At 57.4% G+C, this 21,213-nt stretch overlaps 1 protein-coding gene across 2 annotated transcripts in view; it reads right to left on the bottom strand.

Annotated features, from left to right (window-relative positions):
* Positions 1–21,213, bottom strand: part of ZNF407 (zinc finger protein 407) — a 266,873-nt gene that overhangs the window by 50,833 nt on the left and 194,827 nt on the right. For both annotated transcript variants that reach the window (XM_045849613.1, XM_045849615.1), the window contains one exon: positions 10,933–11,111. In XM_045849613.1, coding sequence (XP_045705569.1) covers positions 10,933–11,111 — 179 coding nt within the window. The remainder of the gene's footprint in view (positions 1–10,932; positions 11,112–21,213) is intronic.

Genomic DNA, 21,213 nt, shown 5'->3' with positions numbered 1-21,213 from the left:
ATGCCGAGGCGCAGGCCCCAGTCAGAGCCCTCAGGCCACGCACATTCCACTGGCTCTGCGCTGTGATGACTGACTGCTGTTTCTCAGGTGTGGAGTGAAAATGATTATGCACACTAATGTCGCAGGTGAGTGTCTTGGCATCTTAATGCCTAACAAGGGTGTTCATCCGTGGCTCGTGGGCTGGCCGCATGTGGTCCAGCGTGCCTATGAGTGTGGCCTTAAAACCCTTTTCTGTTTGCTCATCAATTTTTGTTAGTGCTTGTGTATGTAATGTGTTGCCCAAGACAACTCTTCTTCTTCCGGTGTGGCCCAGAGACGCCAAAAGGTTGGACACCCCTGGCCTAGCAGATGAACACAAACTGGTCATGATAAATAACAAAAACATGGATTTCAAAGGTAAAAAAATTTAAATTCGGTATGTTCACAGTGGACACAAAATATAACAAATGTCTGGCACGCTTTCTCAGACGGAGACATGGGAACGAAAAAATGCAGGAAGTGCTGCACCTGAAAACACAACTGATTGGTTCTTCGGTGAGCGGTTCACAGCCTGAAAGCACACATCACAACGAGGACCCACGGGGGAGAGTCCAGAACCTCGGGCAGGGGCGGGCGCCCCGGGCAGCAGGGAGTGCAGGAAGGGGGAGCAGAGGCGCCTGCCCCTGCTCCAGTGCCGCCCCTGCTCCAGGGCCGCCCTGCTGCACGTCTCTCTCCCTCTGCTCTGCCTCTGCGGCAGCGGGCGCCCCAGCCCTGCAGCTCCGTCCCCACGGCCCTCTCCACTGACCCCGCGGCCTCTCGCCCGCTCAGCGCTCACTCGGCTGTCCCTCTCCACACCTCTCCTGTGACTCAGCTCTCACAGAGTCAAGGGCTCTTTGCTTGCCTTTTGCACTTGAGATTAATCATCTTCATTTGCACTTGAGTTGCAGGAGTCCGTGCCAGCCCTGCAGCAAACACCGTCCCCAGCACTCGCTTTACCAGCGGGAGCGCTGACGCGTCATCAGACCACAGTCCAAGGGGGCGTGCCTGCGCCGGTCCCTGGTTACGCGGGAAGCCGCTGCCTGCCCGTCAAGGTTAATCCGACAGAGCCTCATCCTACTGATGGGCAAGACACCAAGAAGCACCACTGCAGGCTCGGTGTCCACTACCTGCTCGATACAAATGCCAACAGATTCCATAAGTACTTAGCTACTAAGGTAAAGAATGTTCCAATAGGACACCTGACTCCCTGACAAGTGGGGAAGGTCATGTGATGGGCACCTTGAAAAAACAAACAAACAAAAAACCTTAGGTGAGACCGAGCACAGAGCCACCAAACAGTACCCCGAAGTTTCAGGAAAACCGCCCAGGCACCTTCAGGTCTCTGCCATGTCACACTAACGGTGTTTTCAGAGCAAAGGGCCTCTTTACTAGAAAGTCTTGTTTTCAACCGAGAGAACAGGGCAGATGAATGTGAATGTGCAAGTCACACCCCCAGCCCTGGTCCCCTGAGTCCGTGGGAAGGTCCCCTTTGAACCTCCACTCCTGCCACTCAGAGGCAGCACCTCCTGACGTCATTACGAAGAACCCAGAAGACATAGAGTAATTTCAGTTCAATATTTTATTAATTAAATACTTACAGAGCACTTAATATATGCCAGGCACTATTGTAAGTACTTTACAAATATTAACTTATTTAATCACTCTAAGACATTTATCACTGGAAGAGATTAATTGACATCAACCTGACTCCTAAATCCGTCCGTGGCCAGCATCTGGAAAGAACCTGGTATTATAATTCACTCCCACTTGGTGACCAGACCGCGGATGCAGAGGAAATCCTGAGAGGCAGCTTCCCGGTGAGAAGAAAATGAAATTCTCTACTCTGGGCAACGTGCACAGTTCATCCACCTGAAGTGCAAAGGCGTCTCACCCTTCCCTGTGTAAACAGGAAGCCGCTTCTGTGCGGTTCTTATTTTAGGCATGCGTTACGCTGATGATCTTCCCGACGATGGAAGAGCGACATGCTGCCAATCACGCTGACGGGCCCGCAGCACCCCAGGCGGCGGCGGCTGCGACGGGGCGGGCCTGTCTGAGTGGGCCCGGCGGGAGGGGTCTAGCCAGCCACCAGAAGCACGATTCGATCAAGGCCAGGCCTCCGCTGTGTTCTGCCGCAATAAAAGCTATTAGGTGATTTAAGTGACTACTTTACTATGATGGATTTCACCTATTAAAAGAATGTATCTAAGTGTTTTTAATCTGACTTGGAAATTTTAAAAAATGGAAAAAATAAGAAAGGGCAAGCATGTCTGTAAGCTAAAATATTTGCTTCTTCATATTTTTTCTGCATAAATTAACTGTAAATTCACGCAACCGATTTGTATATTTCACATACTGATTAGCATGTACCATAGAACATCTTTTTGGTCTATTTAATTTTAGAGTCTCAAGCCAATTAGTATAATTTCTGTATTAACTTCCCCATTTTCATTTCCCATCCCAATCAACTCACTTCCTTAATGACCCCTCACCAACGGAGACACCTAGTTAATATTTCCCGATAAGGACATGTGCATAAAATATAGAAAAGACAAGGGCAATTGGTTTTTATATATATTTGTAATATGTAAAACTTTAACTGTGGTAAATATATGTAACATAAAATTTACCATCTTAACCCTTTTTAAGCGAAGAGTTCAGTGTAAATAAGGTCAATCTCCAGGATTTTTTGTTTTGCAGAAGTGAAGCTGTACCTGCTGAGCAAGTCAATCTAGATATAAAAGTAAGATGTACAGGCACTTTGGCCAGCGGCCTGGCAGTTTCTCTGGAAGGTGAACATACACGTGACACACCCAGGCAGTCCTGCCCGGCACTCCCCCGAGAGGTGAAGCGACTCTCGCACGGAAACCACCTGCGGGTGTGCACGGCCGTTCCGTTCCTGGCTGCCAACGAGGGCGCCACCCGGGTGGGCACCTCCCTGAGGTCTTGGCGTGCACTTCTCTGACGAGTCCTGATGGCGAGCCTCTCTTCCTGTGTTCACTGGACCTTCAGGCATTGTCTTTGGAGAAATGGCTATTCAGGTCCTCTGCGCATTTTTAATTAGGTTATTTGCCTAGGTATTAAGTTACAAGAGTTCTTTTCATATTCTGGATATGATTCCCTTATCGGATAGATTTATAGTTTATTTTTCCATTGTATAGGTTTCCCTTTCATCTTCTTACTGATTACCTTGTAGATATAAAAGTTATAGTTCAATTTATCTATTTTTTCCTTTATTGTCTGTTCTTTTGGTGTCGTGTCAAAAACACCACTGCTTAACAGAAAGTCACAAAGGTTTGTTTGTTTTCTTCTAAGGCTTTCGTAACTTTAGTTCTTCCATTCAGGCCCGCGAGGATTTGTGCTAGGTAGGTGGACCAACAAAATGCCGCGCGCTCGTGGGCTCGCGGGGCTGCCATGCACACGTGTGCCCCCCCCCCGTGCGAGGGTGCAGGGGGTCCACATAGAACACATGTCGTGGTCCCTACATTCCAGTCTCCGGGAGAGGAACCGGCGCCACCACAGGAAGAGGCTGGCGCTGGGACCACGGGGCCAGAGAGTGAAGCGAAGCTCCCCGGAGGGGGAGGACGGGGGCACATCGGAGCGCAGGGGCCCCTGACAGAGCGCGCTGCTGCTGCCGAGAAGGGTCGGCTGGGAAGCGGAGAGCGGCGGCCCTGCACTGCGCACCTCAGAGCGATGAGGCCCACGCGGGCACGAGGCCGGAGCCCCGAGGATGGCTGGGACAGAGGGGACGGCTCTCTCTCAGGGAAGGCTCCAGTGAAGACGAGAAACAGACAGGCGCCCTGAGGTCCCCGCAGGGCTTGTGCGGCAACCGCCCTGATGACCTCCCGTCCAGGGCACACGCTGCGGGAGACACGCGCGACCGGAAATCCCTCCCCAAGACGCACAGTGGTTACGAGGGACCAGTCCCGCTGCAGCACAGAGAGACACGTCCCCTCAGCACAGCACCCAGGCCCCGCCACCCCCGGAAACGGCCCCTGGGGCGCTGCACGGCTGACTGTCCTGGGGTTCTTAAGGAACTCTGGGTGAAATCTCCAGCAAACATCGGACTAATGCAAAGTAAGTGAGAGTCTGCAAAACAACGGGTCCACGTTCTTGAGGAGTGTCCAGGTCACGGAAGACAAGGACAGAGTGAAGGCTGGCAGGGCCAGAGAAGACGGCGGGGCAGGCACGGAAGGAAGGACGCACCAGGCCCTGGGCCCGGAGCTGGTGGCGTCCAGGGCGGCGCGGGGGGGTGGGGGTGGGAGGCCGGGGGCAGCGCCTCTGGAGTGGCAGCTGCGCTCCAGTCCACACAAGGTCTACGCCGGCGGAAGTCGGGTGAACACACACATGGAGCTTCCTGTGCTATTTCTGCAACTTTTCTGTAAGCTTTGAATTATTTCAAAACAGTACAACAAGGACAACTTGCTCCATGGCAGTTCTGCTCACTAAAAACAGACATTGATGAGATTACAACGGACAGTGTGGTTTTTCCCATCTTCTGCACTGAGCTTCAAAGCCAATTACACAGCACACCCAAACTTTCCTTGTGATTTAAGAAACTTGCAATGCTGCTCTCGATAAAACGGCTCCGAGGCAGCACCGACCGGGGCCGCAGTGCCGGCCCGCGGCCGCGCCCACGGCCGCCTCGGTCCCTCCTGCGACACTGTGTTTAGCTGGGTCACCATGCGCTGCGAGGGTGTGTAACTCTTTTAATGTATACATTGTATGGAACTGCACGGCCGATAAGAGGTCTGCATAAAAATAAAAGCCACATCAATTACCTGATACAATCACACCGCCCCCACCGGGGCTTTCCAGGACCCATTTTCCCTGAAAAGTTTCATGAATGCAGTTGTCAGGCGGGACCGGGGTGCCGCTCCGGCAGGCGGGCGGCCCGCGCCCGCGCGACCTGGGGGCAGCGGGGCGAGGGCCCGGAAGGAAGTCTCCCCGGGGCTGCAGGTCACCCGGGCTGCCCGCCCCCCCGAGAGGCCTCCCCAGAGCTCTGGACAGAAGTCTTCGGGACAGAGCTCTGCCCCGAAGACGGTGGACGACTACACGCCTGTGCCTCTCAGATGCCGCCAGCCATGCCAGGAGGGGTCGCCAACAGCAGCGGTATTTTATCGGGTGCTCTGCCTTTAAATGTTGTGAACGTCAGCACCACTTTACAGAACACTAAAGCGTACAGTAGGAAGGACGTTATTTCAGAATTACAGTCTTCTTTAAAAGTTGGCTTTAAAAACGCACAGCAGGCAACGGACGAGGACTAGAAACACCGCACGTAAATCCGGGCTGAGTCCCCACTGTGAGGAGTGTCAGGCCGGCCTCCTGAGCTCGGACTCCGCACACCTGCGCAGACCGCCACGTGGGCACACGCGTGGGCACAGGCACACCCACGCCCCCAGTACAGGGCCGCTCCTCCCACTCCCCTGCTGTTCAAAGAGAGGCGCGTGGCTTTTCCCCGAGGGGAATCTCAGCACGGGCACCCCGGCTGCTCCTTCCCGAGCCTTCTTGCGCCGGGAGCGCGCACTCCGCAGCCAGGCCGCACGCGGCTGCCCGCTGGGCGGCTGAGAGTGCAGACGCAGGACGGCTCGCTCCCAGTCGCACATCTCAACAGCCACGAAGCCGGCACCCTGCTCACCCTGCTCCCTTCACTGACGCGTCCATCTGTCCGCCTGTCCGCCTGTCCTCCGGGCCCCGAGCTGGCAGCGGCAGCGGCACAGCTGTGGAAGTGTTTACCCCGGCGCCTCGGACACCACATCCTGCTGCCGCGCCCCTTCCCGGTGCCCGTCTCCGGACACCGCGAAGTCTCAGAGCTGTCAAGGCCTCTGTGACATGTCCCTCTTGAGCCCCGGGTGCTGGGCGCGCTCGGTGGGAGCCGCAGCCTACGTGGGATCGCAGAGCTGGAGGTGTCTGGAAGACAAGCAGGCGTGGCCCGCCGTGGGCCTCAGGGCAGCCCCGTGCCCTCCTGCCCCCCTCAGGCAGCTCGCCTCTTCCAGACCCGAGTTCTCAGGCCGGGGGCGACACTGGGAATAGCGCCGCCCGCCAAAGCCAGAGGCGCTCGCTGGGAAGCCGTGGTGGCCTGGCAGCGGACACAGTTCTCACCCTTCCCCTCCCTTCTTTGTGACTCCGATGGCCGGGTGGGACCGTGCGGAACCAACCCCAGAGTCCCTCAGGCCCCCAGCCTGACCCCTGAAGCAGGAGCCACACGGGCCAGGAGGGCAGCCCGCTGCAGGGCGGAGCAGGCAGCGGGGGCGGCTGGACCAGAGAGGGGGACGGACGGCTCCTCCGGCCCCGCTCCTCAGCGCCCGGCCGATGCTTCCAGACACAGAGAAGCAAAGGCAGATGTGCTGCTCGTGAGCAGGTTACATTTAAAACTACTCGAGGATGTGCAATGAGGCCGCAAAACACCGATTCCAGCCCAGTCTTCAGCAGGAGACAGGCGGTGAGGGCGGAGGGCCCGCCAGACTGGCCAGTGGACAGTGCTGAGCCGGAGACACCACCCACGACAGGGACACAGGGCGGACAGTGACTGCCCCTTGGACGCTCCTCACCCCCGACCGCCCGGGGCGCAGGGGCGGAGAGAGCTGTGACCCCAGGAGCTCCAGCAGGGTGGGCGTGAGAGAGACGCCGAGAGAGACGCCCGCCGCCCAGTGCCCCGCAGCCCAGCCGGCCCCGCTGTGGTCACCCCTGACTCAGAGCACAGGCTCCTCCGGACACCGGAAGCCCCCGGCAGGGGCTTCAGAGGAACCAAGACGGGCAGCGGCAGTCAGAGCAGCCGCACACCAGCCCGGAGGTGGTGCCTGAGGTTGGAGGGCCCAGTTGCTGAGCCGTTAATTGCTGCGGGAAGTCTTTGTTACCGGGGGCACGTCAGGAGGCTGGAGAACAAGGGATCCAGTCTGAGTCGGAAAAGGAAGTGGGAGAGGCTGGAGCCGCGGTGAGCGCCTAACGTCTATATTAGGAAATGAGTCTGAGATGATACTTATGGATGAGCTTAATGATACATCTGAAGTACAAGTTAATAGGAGTGAGTCAGCACGGATTCACCAAGGCAGTCTGTCACGAGGAATTTCATGCCTTTTTAGGTTGAAGTAATAATTGGTTTATTATAAGGGGGAACCAATGAGAAACTGTCAGGATTTTCTGGGATTTTTGGACCTTTTCACAAAGCGAATTATTCAGAATGTCACAACCGGTGTCAGCGCATCCAAGTAACAAAGGGGTGCAAGTCCCAGGGTTAAAAATAGGGACAGAGGCCAAGGAATCAAGGAGAGACCACCCCCTCCTCGGCCTGTGCATCAGAATACTGAAGTTTTTAACTAGTGATGGAGAAAATGTTTTATACCAGGACATTTGAACATGCTGCTAACTCAGCGGGGACGGTCAGACGCAGGGGGCCGGGGAGAGGCATCATCTGCACCGCGCAGGTGAGCTGGTGGGCGCGCAGGTGGAAAGAGAGGCTCCACCCACCTGAGTGTGAGCTGAGTCGCTGGACAGAAGGGGTCAGTGAAGTGTAGTTTACATCACACTGCATCCGTTGCCATTAGAAAGAAAAAGGATTTGGAGGTTAGATAAGAGTCAGACTTTCCCATTTTTATTCTTGTAAGCAAGAGAAAAATGCTATGGAAGATGGTTAAATGCCATTAAATAATACGTTATAAACACTTAAAAAGTTGATTATCTCAGAGAATGTCAGGGTATCACAGCCTCATTGGCTGTCATGCCGTTCAGGTCATAATCTAGTGCATGTTTTTAAATGATTAAGCCTTAACGTGTAAGAACTGACGAAAATCATATTAATTTAAGTGATCAGAAAAACTATGACCGCAGAAAAGTAACGGAAACTCGGGAAATACCATGCCATCACTCACTGCCTGAGTGCCCCTAAGAGAAAACGAGACCGGATCGCCACTGTAGGAGAGGCGTCACCTTCGCTGCACCGGAGGCCCCGGCTGCTGCGCGGAAGCCCTGAAACCCCTCGGCCACCCCCGGGTCCCACCCGCCCGGGGCCCCACTCTCGGAGAGGGGGCGCAGCCCCCCTGGCAGGGAGCTGACCTCCACAGACACGTGTTTCTGAGCTGCGGAGGCGCAGCTCGAGGTCTGGCACTCGGCATTCTGGAGAAAAGCTCGCTTCAGTGGGCCACGCAGAGCCTCGCACGCTCCCGTCGGTCTCCCCTTGACCTTCTCCGACCTCGCCCGCCCGCCCTCGGCTCAGGTGTACGGCACCTGGGACGGAACCACGCGGGGCCAACCGAAGGTGGCTTGTGCTGCAAACACAAAAGCGCACGTAATTCTACCTCGAGCGAGCGCTGAGCGGAGGACCCCTGGGTAACGGAGACGGCAGAACTGCGTCACTAAAACCGTGAGGATCAAATGAAGACCACCTTCGATGTGAAACGGACTCCACAAAGCTAAGGGGAAAAGTCGGTGCACAGCGACAAAGACTTCTGGCCACTCCGGACTGACGTCTATTTGTGGGGACTCACGCGATGGTCAAGCAACACCCTACCGGAGCTACAACAGACCTCAATGAGCCTCCTTAGAAATCGGGGGCGGGGGGGGCGGGGTTTGGCTAATGGAAGCCTGTTTTTTATTTTTTAAAGTATACACAGGAAAGTGCACAACCCGTGAGGAGCCCGTCCCGAGGCCAGGAACAGAGAGCGTCAGGACGGCCGGCCCCACACGGGGACGGCTGCGGGGTGACCCACCCCCACCGGGTCTGTTCCACCCTCAGCCGCAGCACAGCCAGGGGACACGCCCTCTGTGTGGGCGCAGTCCCCACGGCCGCCCGCCTCGCCGCTGCGGAGGGACCCGCTCCAGCAGGCACGTTGGGCCTTCCCCGTCCCGCTTGGTGGGCACGGGAGTGGTTCCGGGTTTTGGCTGCGACGCATCTACCCAGAACCGCGTGGAGCGTGAGTCCACTGAAGCGCACGGCTGCTTTGTGAGCAAGAGCACAGCCGTCACGGCAGCCGGAGGCGGAGGGCAGCGGCGGAGGAGCTGGTGGGGCCGCACCCACGCGAGCACCGGACGGGGGGTGGGGGGGCTGGGGGACAAGTGTGGGGACGGGACACTCCCTAATTATTCCAGGCCCGCACACCGCCTCGCCCCAGGGGCGCGTGCGCAGAGCACCCCGAGGTGCGAGCACCTGTGGTCTGTCTTCAGAACTCGAGCAGCCCAAGTCTCGAAACGGAAAAGGCAGAGCGGCCAGTCGGAGGTCCCAGTGGACGGCATCAGCACGCCCCTCGGGTGGGCAGGGGGCGGCGCGCCCGGAGTCAGGGAGAACACAGACCGTGCGCACGGCACAGCTCGCGCACGTGGCCCGAGTGGCGGGGACACGGGCCAGGCAGCCAACCAGACCGTGGCTCCCACGGCTCTCGGTTTAAACTGAAGTAATTCAGACTATGCTATGTCAGCACAGAGCACACGAGCTAAAAATTAATTTATATTACTATTTCAGTAACTAACAAAAGGATTACTAGAAAATCCCCAAATGCCTGAAAAGTGATCACTCCAGTTTCTAAAGTATCCACTTTTCCTTAAGAAGTTGAATAACCACTTGTATCTTGTTTCCTGGGCTGCAAAGCCCCACCCGAGGCTAAGGCTCACGCACAGCCTTCACAGCTCAGGGCGCAGAACGGGAAACGGTGCCCAGCCGTCCCCCCCTGCGTCCCGAGCACCACCGAGCGGTCCGACTGCGGGCGCCCCGCTGCGGGCACACGTGTGGGCCTGGGGGCCGGCCCCTGCCGTGCCCCTTTGCGGCAGCTGACGCTCTGCCTCTTGGGCAACAAGCCCCCACATCAAGGGGGCAGGGCAGCCGCCCTTCCACGAGGGGCGCCTCGGGGAATGTGCTCTGTGACCGAGACGCCCGAGGCACAGGCTCTACCGCCGCTCTCCGGAGCTGGCCACAGGGGCACAGAGTCTGCAAAGGAAGAGCTGTGCCGCGTGGGGGGTCTCGCACGCCCCTCACGCCCTGCTGCCACACCTGCAGCCCCGCCGCCCGACCCACGAGCAGACGTGCTGCGCCGAGACCTGCCCAGCCGCCGGCGTGTCAAACCCTCGCGGTGACCCCTCACACAGATGGCGCCCCACGGACCTCCCCGAGGAGCCCGAGGTGCGGGGGTGGGGGGGCAGCCTGGCTGTGGTTGCTTGGCCCTCCCCGGTCCTGCAGCCCCTGCTGAGGGCGCCCGTGCCGACAGGCGCTGCACAAGCTCAGCTTCCCAAAGGGCAGGACGCCCGACGTGGGCAGCCCACTGGGACCCGTCGCTTCTGCACGGGGAGACTTCAGAGCGCAAGACACGCCGGCCACTGAGACGGGGAGAGGCTGCGGGAGTGACTGTGCTGGCCCCCCGGGACCTCCGGAGGCTCCGAGCCGACGCAGCGAGGCTGCAGCAGCTGAGCGGCCCCTGCCATCACCAGTGTGTCCCTGAAACCGAGCGCCGGGGTCCCCCTCATTTCTGGGGAATGAGAGGCATCATGCCCCCATCCACGCGGTTCTACCCTCTCCGCGGTCACATGCTCTTCCTTCCTAGGTGTTCACTGGAAAACCGTGGCACAAAGGGTTGGTTGGGCATAACATTTTCAACCACAAACATTTTGTGAAAAGAAGTTTAAAATTCTATCAATTAGCCAAAACAGGAAGCACAAACAACGATAACTTCGATTCAACTGCTTTGATCTGTGCTGTCATCAACCTCGTCGTCGTCGGGGACGGCAGCCCTGTCGCGTTCACTCCTGACAAAGTGTAGCCGCAAGGGCCGTCTCCCAGCTGAGCGGCAGGAGCCCGGAACGCTCTCTTTTGTGAGCCGGGAGCAGGCACCTGCCACGCACTCGGAGACATCCGGACACGTGACGGTCGAGTGCTGTGAGGAATCAAATGAAATGCGCCGCGAAACCGCCCGCGCCAGGAGCTCCGCGCCTTACCTGCGTGCAGGTAAGCCAGGTCGGGGTTCTCGATGTCGGGGTGCTGCTCCTTCAGGTGGTTCCGGAACTCCACGGGGACGTTGGTGCCGTAGTCGCACTTGGGGCAGTTGTACATCTTGACGCCCTCGTGCTTGCCGGTGTGCAGGATGTGCTTGCGGATGTTCTCGGCGCAGTTCGACCTGCGGGCGTGCGTGCACAGACACAGACGCGTGAAAATGTGCTGCAGCTTCTCCCAGCTGAAGCTTTGCAAAGGTACGGCGCTCGAAGTCAAAGTCTTGGTGCGCCAAAAACACGTTTCACAATGCTTCTGAGGGGCCGGGCCGGGACCTGGTTTTACCTGGGACGGTCTAACTGCGCCCAAGGGAAACCAGAAAGGCCAGACTCCGAGGGCCAGCGGCCCACCCCCTGCGCACTCGCAGGGAAGCGCAGCGCCTCGGCGCCCAGGCCTGACCGCAGGCAGGCTGCTCGCAGGGTCACACTGTCCCCGCCCACCGCCCACCGGGGGCGGGGAGGGGCTGCGGCAACACCCTGCCAGTGGAGGACGGGCCTGTGGGCGTGCGGCTTCGGATGAGCCTTACTTCCTGGCCCCTCAGTCAAGCAATTCCGCCACACGGCCAGAGGCAGGGGCTTCCCCCCCTTTCACAGCCTTCTGGAAGGATCCTTCCCCAGCTCTGATGCTGTTCCTTCCAAAGCTGTCTGAGTGTGTATTTACTCGGTAGTACATTTAAAATGCATGCTTTACTAATGTTATTCAATTAAGTCCTGTCGAGGAGCATTTACACCTTTTGTAATTCTAAACTTTATGACTGCTTTTGAGGAAAAAGTAAATAGGCAAGAGCCACTCGCGATGAGCAAGCCCTGAATGGATTTCCTGACGACGCCTGTTTCTGCAGCGCTGCTCGCACAGTCCACTTAAAGCCAACAGCCGGCCCGCTCCAGTCCCCGCGCGCACGCTCCCTTTGTCCCCGGCGCGCCTCTCAAACGTCTCACTTTAAAGGAATATATAGTGCGCCCGCACGGCGCCGGCCCATTTCTATTCTCTCCCACTCCTGCGGGCCCTTGTTCCCGGCGATAAGGCAATCTCCTCCGGGATCGGAGCGCCGTGCTCGCGCTCCACGAGTGACAAGGACTCGACGTGAGTAACTGCTGTGCACAGGTTGTAATTATGTCAGCTGGAGTGTTGAACAAGGGGGCTGATTAATGGGCGCCCCGGCCCCAGCACCGGCCCGGCAACCCTCGGCGCGGGCCGGCCGTGCGGCGGCGAAAGCCGAGAGACAGAACGTGCCGGGGTGCCGTGATGGATGAATCGCTCCCACAGTCTTCAGGCAGATGTTCCGGGACAGCATAATATACAATTACTCTGCCTTATCACTTTCCCAGGGACAATAAAGCTTCCTCCTCCCATAGCTCATGCGAGTGAAGGCGAAATTCGTTTCACTTTTACAACACCGACTCACTTATCACGGGGCCCGGGCGTGCTCGCACGGCGACAGGAAACACACACCCCACCTCTGCACCCGGAGGGCTCAGGAACAGCCGGGGGGCCGTCTGCGGGCTCCCCCCCCCCCCACCCAGAGCACACGACCTGCGCTGCGGGAGACGGCTGGGCCGGAAGGGGCGTGTGGGCATGTGCAGCTCCAAGCGAGTCCCCCTGAGCCCGGGGGTGGCATCTGGACTGCAGAGTCCCTGCACTCCCAGCATTTCCCAAGGCCGCCCGGAAGCCATTCCCGAACAGGAACGTGCTGTCGACACACGCGCACGCTGACACACCCACGTGCTTCCCAGGCGTGGGCGCCCGGGCCCCTTCCTGCCACTCCTGCTCGGGGGGGCTCTGGGCCCCGTTCCTTCAGAAAGTCTCGCCAGCCTGGGGACAGAGGAGGCCTCGGTCGGCCACGCAGTGACACCCTGTGACACCCTGCGGGTGACGCTCACACCGCCCTGCGGAGCGGGTGGCCACCCCCACCACCCTTACAGAAAGGAGGCCAGAGGTCTGTGGCCAGAAGACAGAGCAACCGCACTGTGCAGTGGGGAGCGCACTCTCGAGACCCGACGCCGACACCGAACACCGAGACGCAGCCACGGCCGCCTTACGGTGACCGCGATTCAGGACGGAACGAGGCAGTGAAAACGCCCACGGAAGCCCAGGAGGACGCGACGGAATGCGGGCGCCACACCAGACGTGCACCCCCCCTCCCCCCGCACGGCCGCACGACTCCCTCCAGGGCTCCCTTGGGGACGCCAAACACAGACCCCGCCCCATCTCCCCGGAGGAGGGACCCGTCTGCCGTCTCTCCCCGCCTCTGTGCACAGGCCGCTGTGACCCCGGGGCCCTCCCGACTCGAGTCTTGGCAGCGCCCCCAGCAGAGCCTCAGGCCTCTAGAGACCGGGCGACCGGGAGGTGGCAGGGGTCAGTGCACAGCAGCCCGCCCAGAGTCGCAGCGCCCACGGCCAGAGAGGAAATGTGGTGAGGCCCACGGCCGGCGAGAGAGTTATGCCGTGTTTACACGCCCTTGGAGGAGGCCAGCCGAGGCAAGGCAGGTGAGCAGAGGGAGGGGCCGTGAGTGTCGGCGGGGGCCGGGTGTCACCACAATAAAAACGGCTGGTGATGTCACTGCAGGGGCCTGTCAGATTTACTGGCCTTAGAAAAGCCCCGAGACATTAGCAAAAACCGTCCGGAATAAGTCATCGAAAAGATGTCACATGTTAAAAGACCACATTTGCAATGAGTGTGTGCTCAGTGACCACACGGAGCTGCTGGCCAGCGCCACGCCAGCGTCTGAATTACGTGTGACAGTTAGAGTAACGGGGCGTTCTGCGGGAATTCTCTGTGGAAGCCAATAAAAGCCCAACGTGGGGCGTCTGCGGCAGGGAGGGCAGGGCAGTGCCGTGACACGTCTCCATGTCCTTGAGGGAGGACTCTGCGCAGGACAAAGGGGAAGCCTGGCGCTGGGCGAGTCCCGCCGGCGCCGCTGCGGTCCGGAAGGACTTGGCGGTTCTGCGGCCCCGGCCCCAGGCTCCCAGCTGCACAGGGACCCCGTGGAGAGAACCCCGAGGTGCCACTCGTTCCGGGCACGTCTGCAGGGCCCGGTGGGGCCCTCGCAACCCCCCGGGCGCCCCTCACACCACCCCGTCTTCCCGCCGGGAGGCCCGACTGCCGGCCCTCTGGCCGCCCCAGGCAGGCCTTCGCCGGGCACCAGGAGAGCAGCTTGCAGCAAGCGAGGAAGACGACAGCCACGTGCGTCCTGGGCCTACGGGCTCTGCTGCTCCTGCCATCGCCCGCGGGTCCCCCGGGGCCAAGGCCCCCCAGACCAGCCAAAGGGCACTCTGGCCGCTCTTCCCCTGGGCCCCAGCCCCGTTCCCATCAGGTCGCTCTTCGCTGGGTCTGCAAGTGACCTGCCACCCTGTGGGTCCCTGTGGGGCCCACCCTCGGCACGCTACCAGTGCTCTCCTCCAAGTGACATGTGAGCCAGGATTCAAGCTTCCTGCATAAACTCCTCCACAGGCCCCCACCCGGGCCTCGGGGGCAGGCGAGCCCCTGGCCACACAGTGCCCCAGGCCCCCGGCCCTCGGGGGGGGGGGGGGTGACTCACGGTCGAGGGGACAGTGCACTGCGGGAGCACCGAGGGGGAAGGCAGCTTCCTTTTAAATAAGGTGAAAGCTGTCGAGTTTTTACATCAAAACAAATTCTCAAGTTTAAGTGCCAACTGCTCTTTATAACAAATAATTCAACCTGAGAGATTGACTGATTTAAGCACAAACACTAAATATTTACATTTTCTCTCAAAGGGAAAAATCTGATTGTTTAGTGACATTTCACAGATGTGTTACAAGTTGTCATCGACGGTGAAGAGAGAAAACACACTGAGGAAAGGAAGGACAGAGCAGAGCTAACAAAGGTGATGGACACAGCCCCCAAGTGTGTCTCGGGGGATGCCCACACGGTGTCACAGCTGACGGAGACGACACTCAGCCACGGCCCGGGCTGTTCGGCAAGATTCACGCCGAACGAGCCACGAGCACGGAGTCAAAACGTGGCGGGTGGAAGAGGTGGGGGCGGGAGGTCGAGACTCCCCGTGGGGACAATTACCGGGTTGCGACGTTATGATGTCATCGAACAGCAAATCTAGTGGACCGCAACTGCAGCTCACCGTGGCTCTGCAGCGAGAGACAACACAGACCTTCCCCGAGAGGAAGAAAGTCGGGCGCGCCTCTCGCCGGGTGAGGTTCTCGGAAGAGGGCGTTTCTCACGGACAGACAGAAGCCGGCGCTGAGCGTGCGCCAGGCGCACCTCCCCCCCCCCCCCCCAGAGAACGGAGACGTGCCCCCCCTGCAGGAGAGGGGACCGTCCCCCGCAGACACCCGCTCTCGGGGCAGAGGGGGCGCACACACCTCTGCTGCCCCAGCGACGAGGGGCGCCCGCCCCGAGAAGGGGGCTGGAGGCGCAGGCCGGCGCCGACTGGGAGGCGGCCCTCTTCCGAGCGGTCCAGGCTTCGCCGGCCTCCTTTCCTCCACAACCTCACCGCCCCGGGGAGGCAGCCTTTCAACTTTCAGAAGAGGCTGAAACAAGGGATCTGAGAGCAAAACGAACGGACTAGTATCTTGCACTCTCAGTGAGCCAGTGACAACTGGCCACACGCTTTCATTCACTGCAAAGCCACTGTATCCCGCGCTGCCGTCTCACGGCCGCGTCTCAGCCGGCGCGCTCGCTCACGCGCCGCAGGGCGCGCCTGACTCCGCACGGGCCGCTGCCGGCCCTCCCGGCGGCTCCGAGTTTCCTAACAAGCCAGGGCGCAGGGGCCTCCGGTGCTGGCAGATATAGATAGTTACATAGGAAAGTGTTTTGTTGTGTGATAATAGCTCTGGTGTCTGAGGAATAACTTATTATGCAAGAGACTATTGCCCCAAAAATATTTTCTATTTTTTCCATCTCTAAGGCTTTTCCTTCAAACACAATACATACAGATATATCTAACTACCACCCGAGGGACTGTCCGTAGCAATTCCTTGTAGAAAGACCATCCCCAAAGATAGTCTGGGTCCTTGTGGGGCGGCTGGATTTGGGACTCGGCACCGGCAGGTGGCATAAACATGTTTATCCAGATTCTACTTTAGGAGACAGCAGAGGGAGCGTGTGGTCACTCCGGGTTCAAGTGGCTCCTCTAATTAACCCGCGGTCCCAGCGCTTCCTTCAGCTGCACCAACCGGCAAAACAACCTCCGTGTGCCGCAGACAAAAGGAATTACCGTGGACTCTTTTCCTTTTGAAAAGGTCTGAACCAGCTTGCAGTTTTCAATGCTGCGGCATCTGCTGGCTCTCAAGCCTCCGGGTTCCCGTCGCCGCAAGGAGCTGTGTCCGAGGGAAACCCACGGCCGCGGCCCCAGGCCGGACAGCGGCCCCGTGCGGGGTCAGGACCGCCGGCTGAAACTAAACCGGCAGAGCCTGTGTGCTGGCCGGCACGGGGCCCCACGGGGCGGCACGGGCACAACACGCCACGTGCGGAGTCACGCCAGACACAAACGTCACAGGGAACACAAAACCACGTCGAAACCACCATCAGAAAGGAGAGAAAAATAAAACTCACTGGGGAAAATCAGGAGACACTTCTGCAGAGAGAACTCACTTTCTGCTGAAACAGAGACACTGGGGGAAAGACCCCTTTGCGAGCCGCAGAGGTTTCATAATTCACTGCGGAAACCGAGACATGACCACGTCGTTCTGGGAGCCCCCCCCACCCCCCGCCGCTCTTACTGCAGGGTGGCAGCCCCCTGCAGGACGCAGAGTCACGGAACCGGCTGTGACACGCCTCGGGCGTGCGGTGTCTGCGTCCAGTGCCCACACCTGGCTTCCCAGAGCCGCCAGGACGGGGACAGGCACCTGGCCGGCTGGCCGCAAGGCGGCCGGCAGGAGGGGACCCCTCAGGAGCAGGCCCTGCCCAGATGCACCCCAGACACACCACCCGCCACGAGAAACCCCTCAGCTGGGAGGAGGCGAGGGATCATCACCGTCCCAAGAAAGCACGCAAGGGACCGGGTTTTAGCCACAGGAACCTTTCAGCCTGGAACCTTGTTTTTATTCCATCGGCTGGATGAGCAGCTACAGTGTCGAATATAAAGAGATGACAGTATTGAGATAAATAAAATAGTACTGACTCTAAGTGACAAAACGAATTTCCTTAAGTTTATCTTTTCCCTCTGGTGAGAGCACTGAAGTCCTGTTCTCTCAGCAAATTCAATTTCACACAAAGCGGCGTCACCAACAACCTTCGCCGCGCTGTCCTTAGAGCCCCGACCACACTCCCGTCACAGCTGACGTCCACGCCCTTTACCCACACCTCCCCGAGCCCCGGCCCAGCCCTGGAAACTGGGTCTCAGCTCCCGTTTCTATGAGTTTTAACTTTTTTGTGTGACTCCACATACAAACAGTATCACACAGCATCAGTCTTTCTCTCTAACGGTTTGATGTAACCAGGCCTATGGCATCACGTTGCTTCACGCACACAGCACATCTAGTGTCAATACCAGACACTCCTCCCACGGACTGCTTTCGCGGGTGTCACTAGGCCTCAGAAGTTCAGAGTCACCCAGAGGAAAGACGGGCCACCTCCGACTCTCCAGCGGAAGGGAAGGGTGCCCTGGGAGGGGTGCGCGCTCCCCCTTCTCCAGCCGGGCACCTGCAGGGCTCTGCTGCCCAGCCCTGCACTGTCTTCCTCCGTGGCCTTCCTCAGGGCAAAGGCACGTCCGTCCTGTCCACCCCCAGGGAGGACCCCAGGGAGCCCGCCCGCCCGACTCGGGGAGCCGATGGCACACAGGGGCCGGGGCCCCGCCGAGCCCCGCAGCGAGCTCCTGCTGCTGCAGCACCCGGGAAAGCCCGCCCTCGGGGGCCTGGCGTGTAACACACACACACAGCGCTGTGCTGTGCGTTACGTGGAGCCGCGCAGTGCCAGCTGACACCTGAAAAACCTCCAGAACTGAGACACTTCACGGAAGCGTGTGTTTGAGGAGGTTATATAAACTGTTAAAGGGGAAACAGAGACTCACTGCAAGTACAGCCTTTTGGCCTTACATCTTAACACTATCGCTGAAGTGCTTCCCGCACCTTGCAAAGTTAAGGCAGAATTCAGTTCAATTAAAGGTGTCATTTGACAGAAGTTTTCCAGGCTGCGCACACGCACACACACTTCAGATGGGTGTGGTGAACAGTGTATTCTACCCACGGCACTCAGATGAGTGGAAACAGCCGTAAAAAATACAGAACAAAATATTTAGATGTTAGAATGTACCACAAAAAGCAAATTCCTAGTTGGTACCACACCTGGACTAAATGTTACATTCACCAAAAAAGGGAAAGAATGTTCTTCTTGAAATCAAAACCTAATGTGTCAGTGACTTCTGTGGGCACTGGCCAAGAGCTAAGTAAACCATCAAGTCAGGAAAAAAAACAAAGGGCATCTCCTACGAGTCTAGCAAGACAATGGAGTACATATTCACTACAGGGCAGGAATTACAGATTTCACTCCTCAGCTCTGTAACATGTTTCTATTTGGGGCTATAATTCCAAGTAATTAAAAGGAGAACAGAAAGAGCGAGTAAGCTGAAAAGGAACGCAGTGAAAGAAAGTTTTTAGAGAGCGTGTGCATGGTTGGAAGTGCTAAGGCGGCTGAGGAAAAGATCTGGCCAAAAGCAGCCTTCGAGCGCCGGGCTATCCCCAGACCCATCACGAGGGCGCGATACCTCCATGGCCCAGTGGTCGGAACTCGTCTCGAAAGGTTAGTTCTCTTTAACTTACAAAACAACACTGAAAGTGCAACACAGGGTCGCCCTCCGCATTTTCAACACTGCAGGACGTGTTTTCTGTTACTTTTCATGGCCTCTCGGCCGCTTACTGTTTGATGTGAATTTGTTGTGTTTCCTCCATGAATCCTAAACTGAAACGTGGACACCAAGGAGAAGATGATCCACAAAAAAGTAAGTCCAATTAGGGCCACCTGCGATCATGCGGAAGCCAGGGCCCTGGGTGGAACAGGGTGCAGCTTAGACTAATAAATTCTACGGGGAAACAGATCTACATCATTAGAGAGGGCACTTGCTACGACATAGTAAAGGCTTCTCTATTCTCGTTAATATAGAAGTGACAATACATAACAAAGGGAAATAAAAATAAGAGGGAATGTTAGGCTCTTTCCATTTTAATGTGGAAGCAAATGTAACAAATTTGCTGCATAAATAATATAGGACAGTGTGCTATGAATCTCAATTTATGCTTTGAGGTTATAATGAATAATAATTAATGGTGAAAAAATTTTGGAGCAGTGATGAAATATACTGATTTGTAATGGATTAGACTTTTGGATATTTTAGACAGTAAAAGCTTAAGGAAGGGGTGCGTGTTTACATCTAAACAGAATGAAATGTCATTGCCTAAATTAATAATGCAAACTTGAAAAATAGCCCCAGGTTCAAAGGACCAATTATAAAATTCTTTTGTAAACAAATCTATATTCACATTTTTCATGAATAATTATTACTACTAGTATTTCTCCCCTAATGTTCAATTTATAAAATGAAAAATATATTTTCCAATGATATTGAAATAATACTGCAGTTTCTAATGACAGTTACCTGAAAATAAGTGTTAATAACGGCATAGACAGGAATACGCTGCAGGCATGACTTTTACGCACATGTATTAAATAAATAAAAACCTAAATGGGGAAAAGTTAATGAAATATTTTAAGCAGTAAAATATTACAGAAAGGTGCCAAGACACACATGTAATCTTCTCCGAGAACGTGCGGTCACGTCACAGGTATTTTCGCGCACACTCGGATGCACTGTACCCGGGGAGAAGACGCCTCCTTTGTTCTCGTGTGCGAGGCGAGCCCTCTGCTGTGCGGTGCCACGGGGACGACCCCTGTGGACTGCACTAGCTGCTCATCTTTAGTACTTTGCTCATCAACGAGAGAACACGGGTGTGTGCTGTAAATTCCACATTCCATTCAAAACCCCTAACTCAGGGAGCCCTCACAGAGTCTGCGCGTTTTCTGTGCTCCTGGTCAAAGTTAACTCGTCTCCTGGTCACTAGAGAGCACAGGCCAACCGCACGGGCACAGAGTGGCAGAACTCACACAAACAGAAAACGTGCCGATCTTCACTTCACTAGCAATCAAGGTATTTAAAGGTGTTCAGCACAGATAAAATCAGCCCGTCCTCCAAGACTGGAAGCATTTTGGAGGGGCTCCGGCAGAGACCACTGGACTCACGTGTCCTGAGCACCGCCTGGAAGGGCGGGGACGGCACTCTAGGGGGACGCGGTCTCTCTCCACAGCGGTGCCCCGGGGCCGGTGGCCCCAGCTCTCTCCCCGGCACAGGGACGCTGTCCCAGGGAGGCCACCTGAACGCGCCCAGGTGACGCAACCTCGGCCTCCGCAGAGGAGCAGTGCACCTGCACACCAAGGACGCCCCGACAAGGGCGCGAGTCCGCTGCAACACGGCCCCGAAACGACCTGCGGGACGAGAGTCAGCCCCGGCCTCTGCGGCAATGCTGCTTCCTGAAAGTCTTAGATCACACTTGGAGGAGTTTCTTCCAAAAAATCATGGACGGGAACAAAAGTTTTGTTAGAAATAAGCATGCTTCTAGTAAAAACCTGAAAATGGCTTAAATGTCTAAAAGTTTAGTGAAGTGACCCCTGTTTATCACTGCCACTGGAGGCCACGCGAGTCTTAACGCTGCACTCCAGGAGAGCAGTGTGCAGACCAGGCACCTGGGAACTCTAGGGTATTTCACAGGAGTTACCCAGCAATCCACTTTGAATTCGGTAACATTGTAACAACTTCAAAAACGAAACAGATCCGCTGGGGCACCTATTCTACCCACACTGCACCCCCACCAGCCCTCAGGGAGACCCGCCACAGCGTGGCCTGCTGCCGTTGGGGTGCGTGCGGCGGGCTCCCGCTGGCACTGCACACTGACCCCGAAGTTCCCCCTCTCATGGGGACCCGTCTCTGCAGAGGCAGAGGGGCCCCTGAGAGGGGTGACGCCCTGGGTGACGGGCCCTCCTGTGGCCTGGCAGCCAACCGCCACTGCCACAACCCCCCCACCCCGAACCTCTGCCCGAGAAAGCCGTCTGGCCCAGCGCACTCCCGGGCCCTGCGTGAGCCCCGGGACCCGCCTCCGGAGCCCGCCTGCTGCGGGAGGCAGCTCTCAGGCCGGGCTCACACGCGGCCTGCTCAGGGTCCGGCTTGCAGTAACAGTTCTGCTCCTCAGAAATAACGCTTTCCAGCC

Source organism: Phyllostomus hastatus, unplaced genomic scaffold (genome assembly GCF_019186645.2).
Source record: "Phyllostomus hastatus isolate PE091 unplaced genomic scaffold, TTU_PhHast_1.1 phas_contig_80, whole genome shotgun sequence".
Lineage (NCBI taxonomy): Eukaryota > Metazoa > Chordata > Mammalia > Chiroptera > Phyllostomidae > Phyllostomus > Phyllostomus hastatus.
Note: the sequence above shows the minus strand (reverse complement) of the source record. Positions and strands in the feature narration are given on the sequence as shown.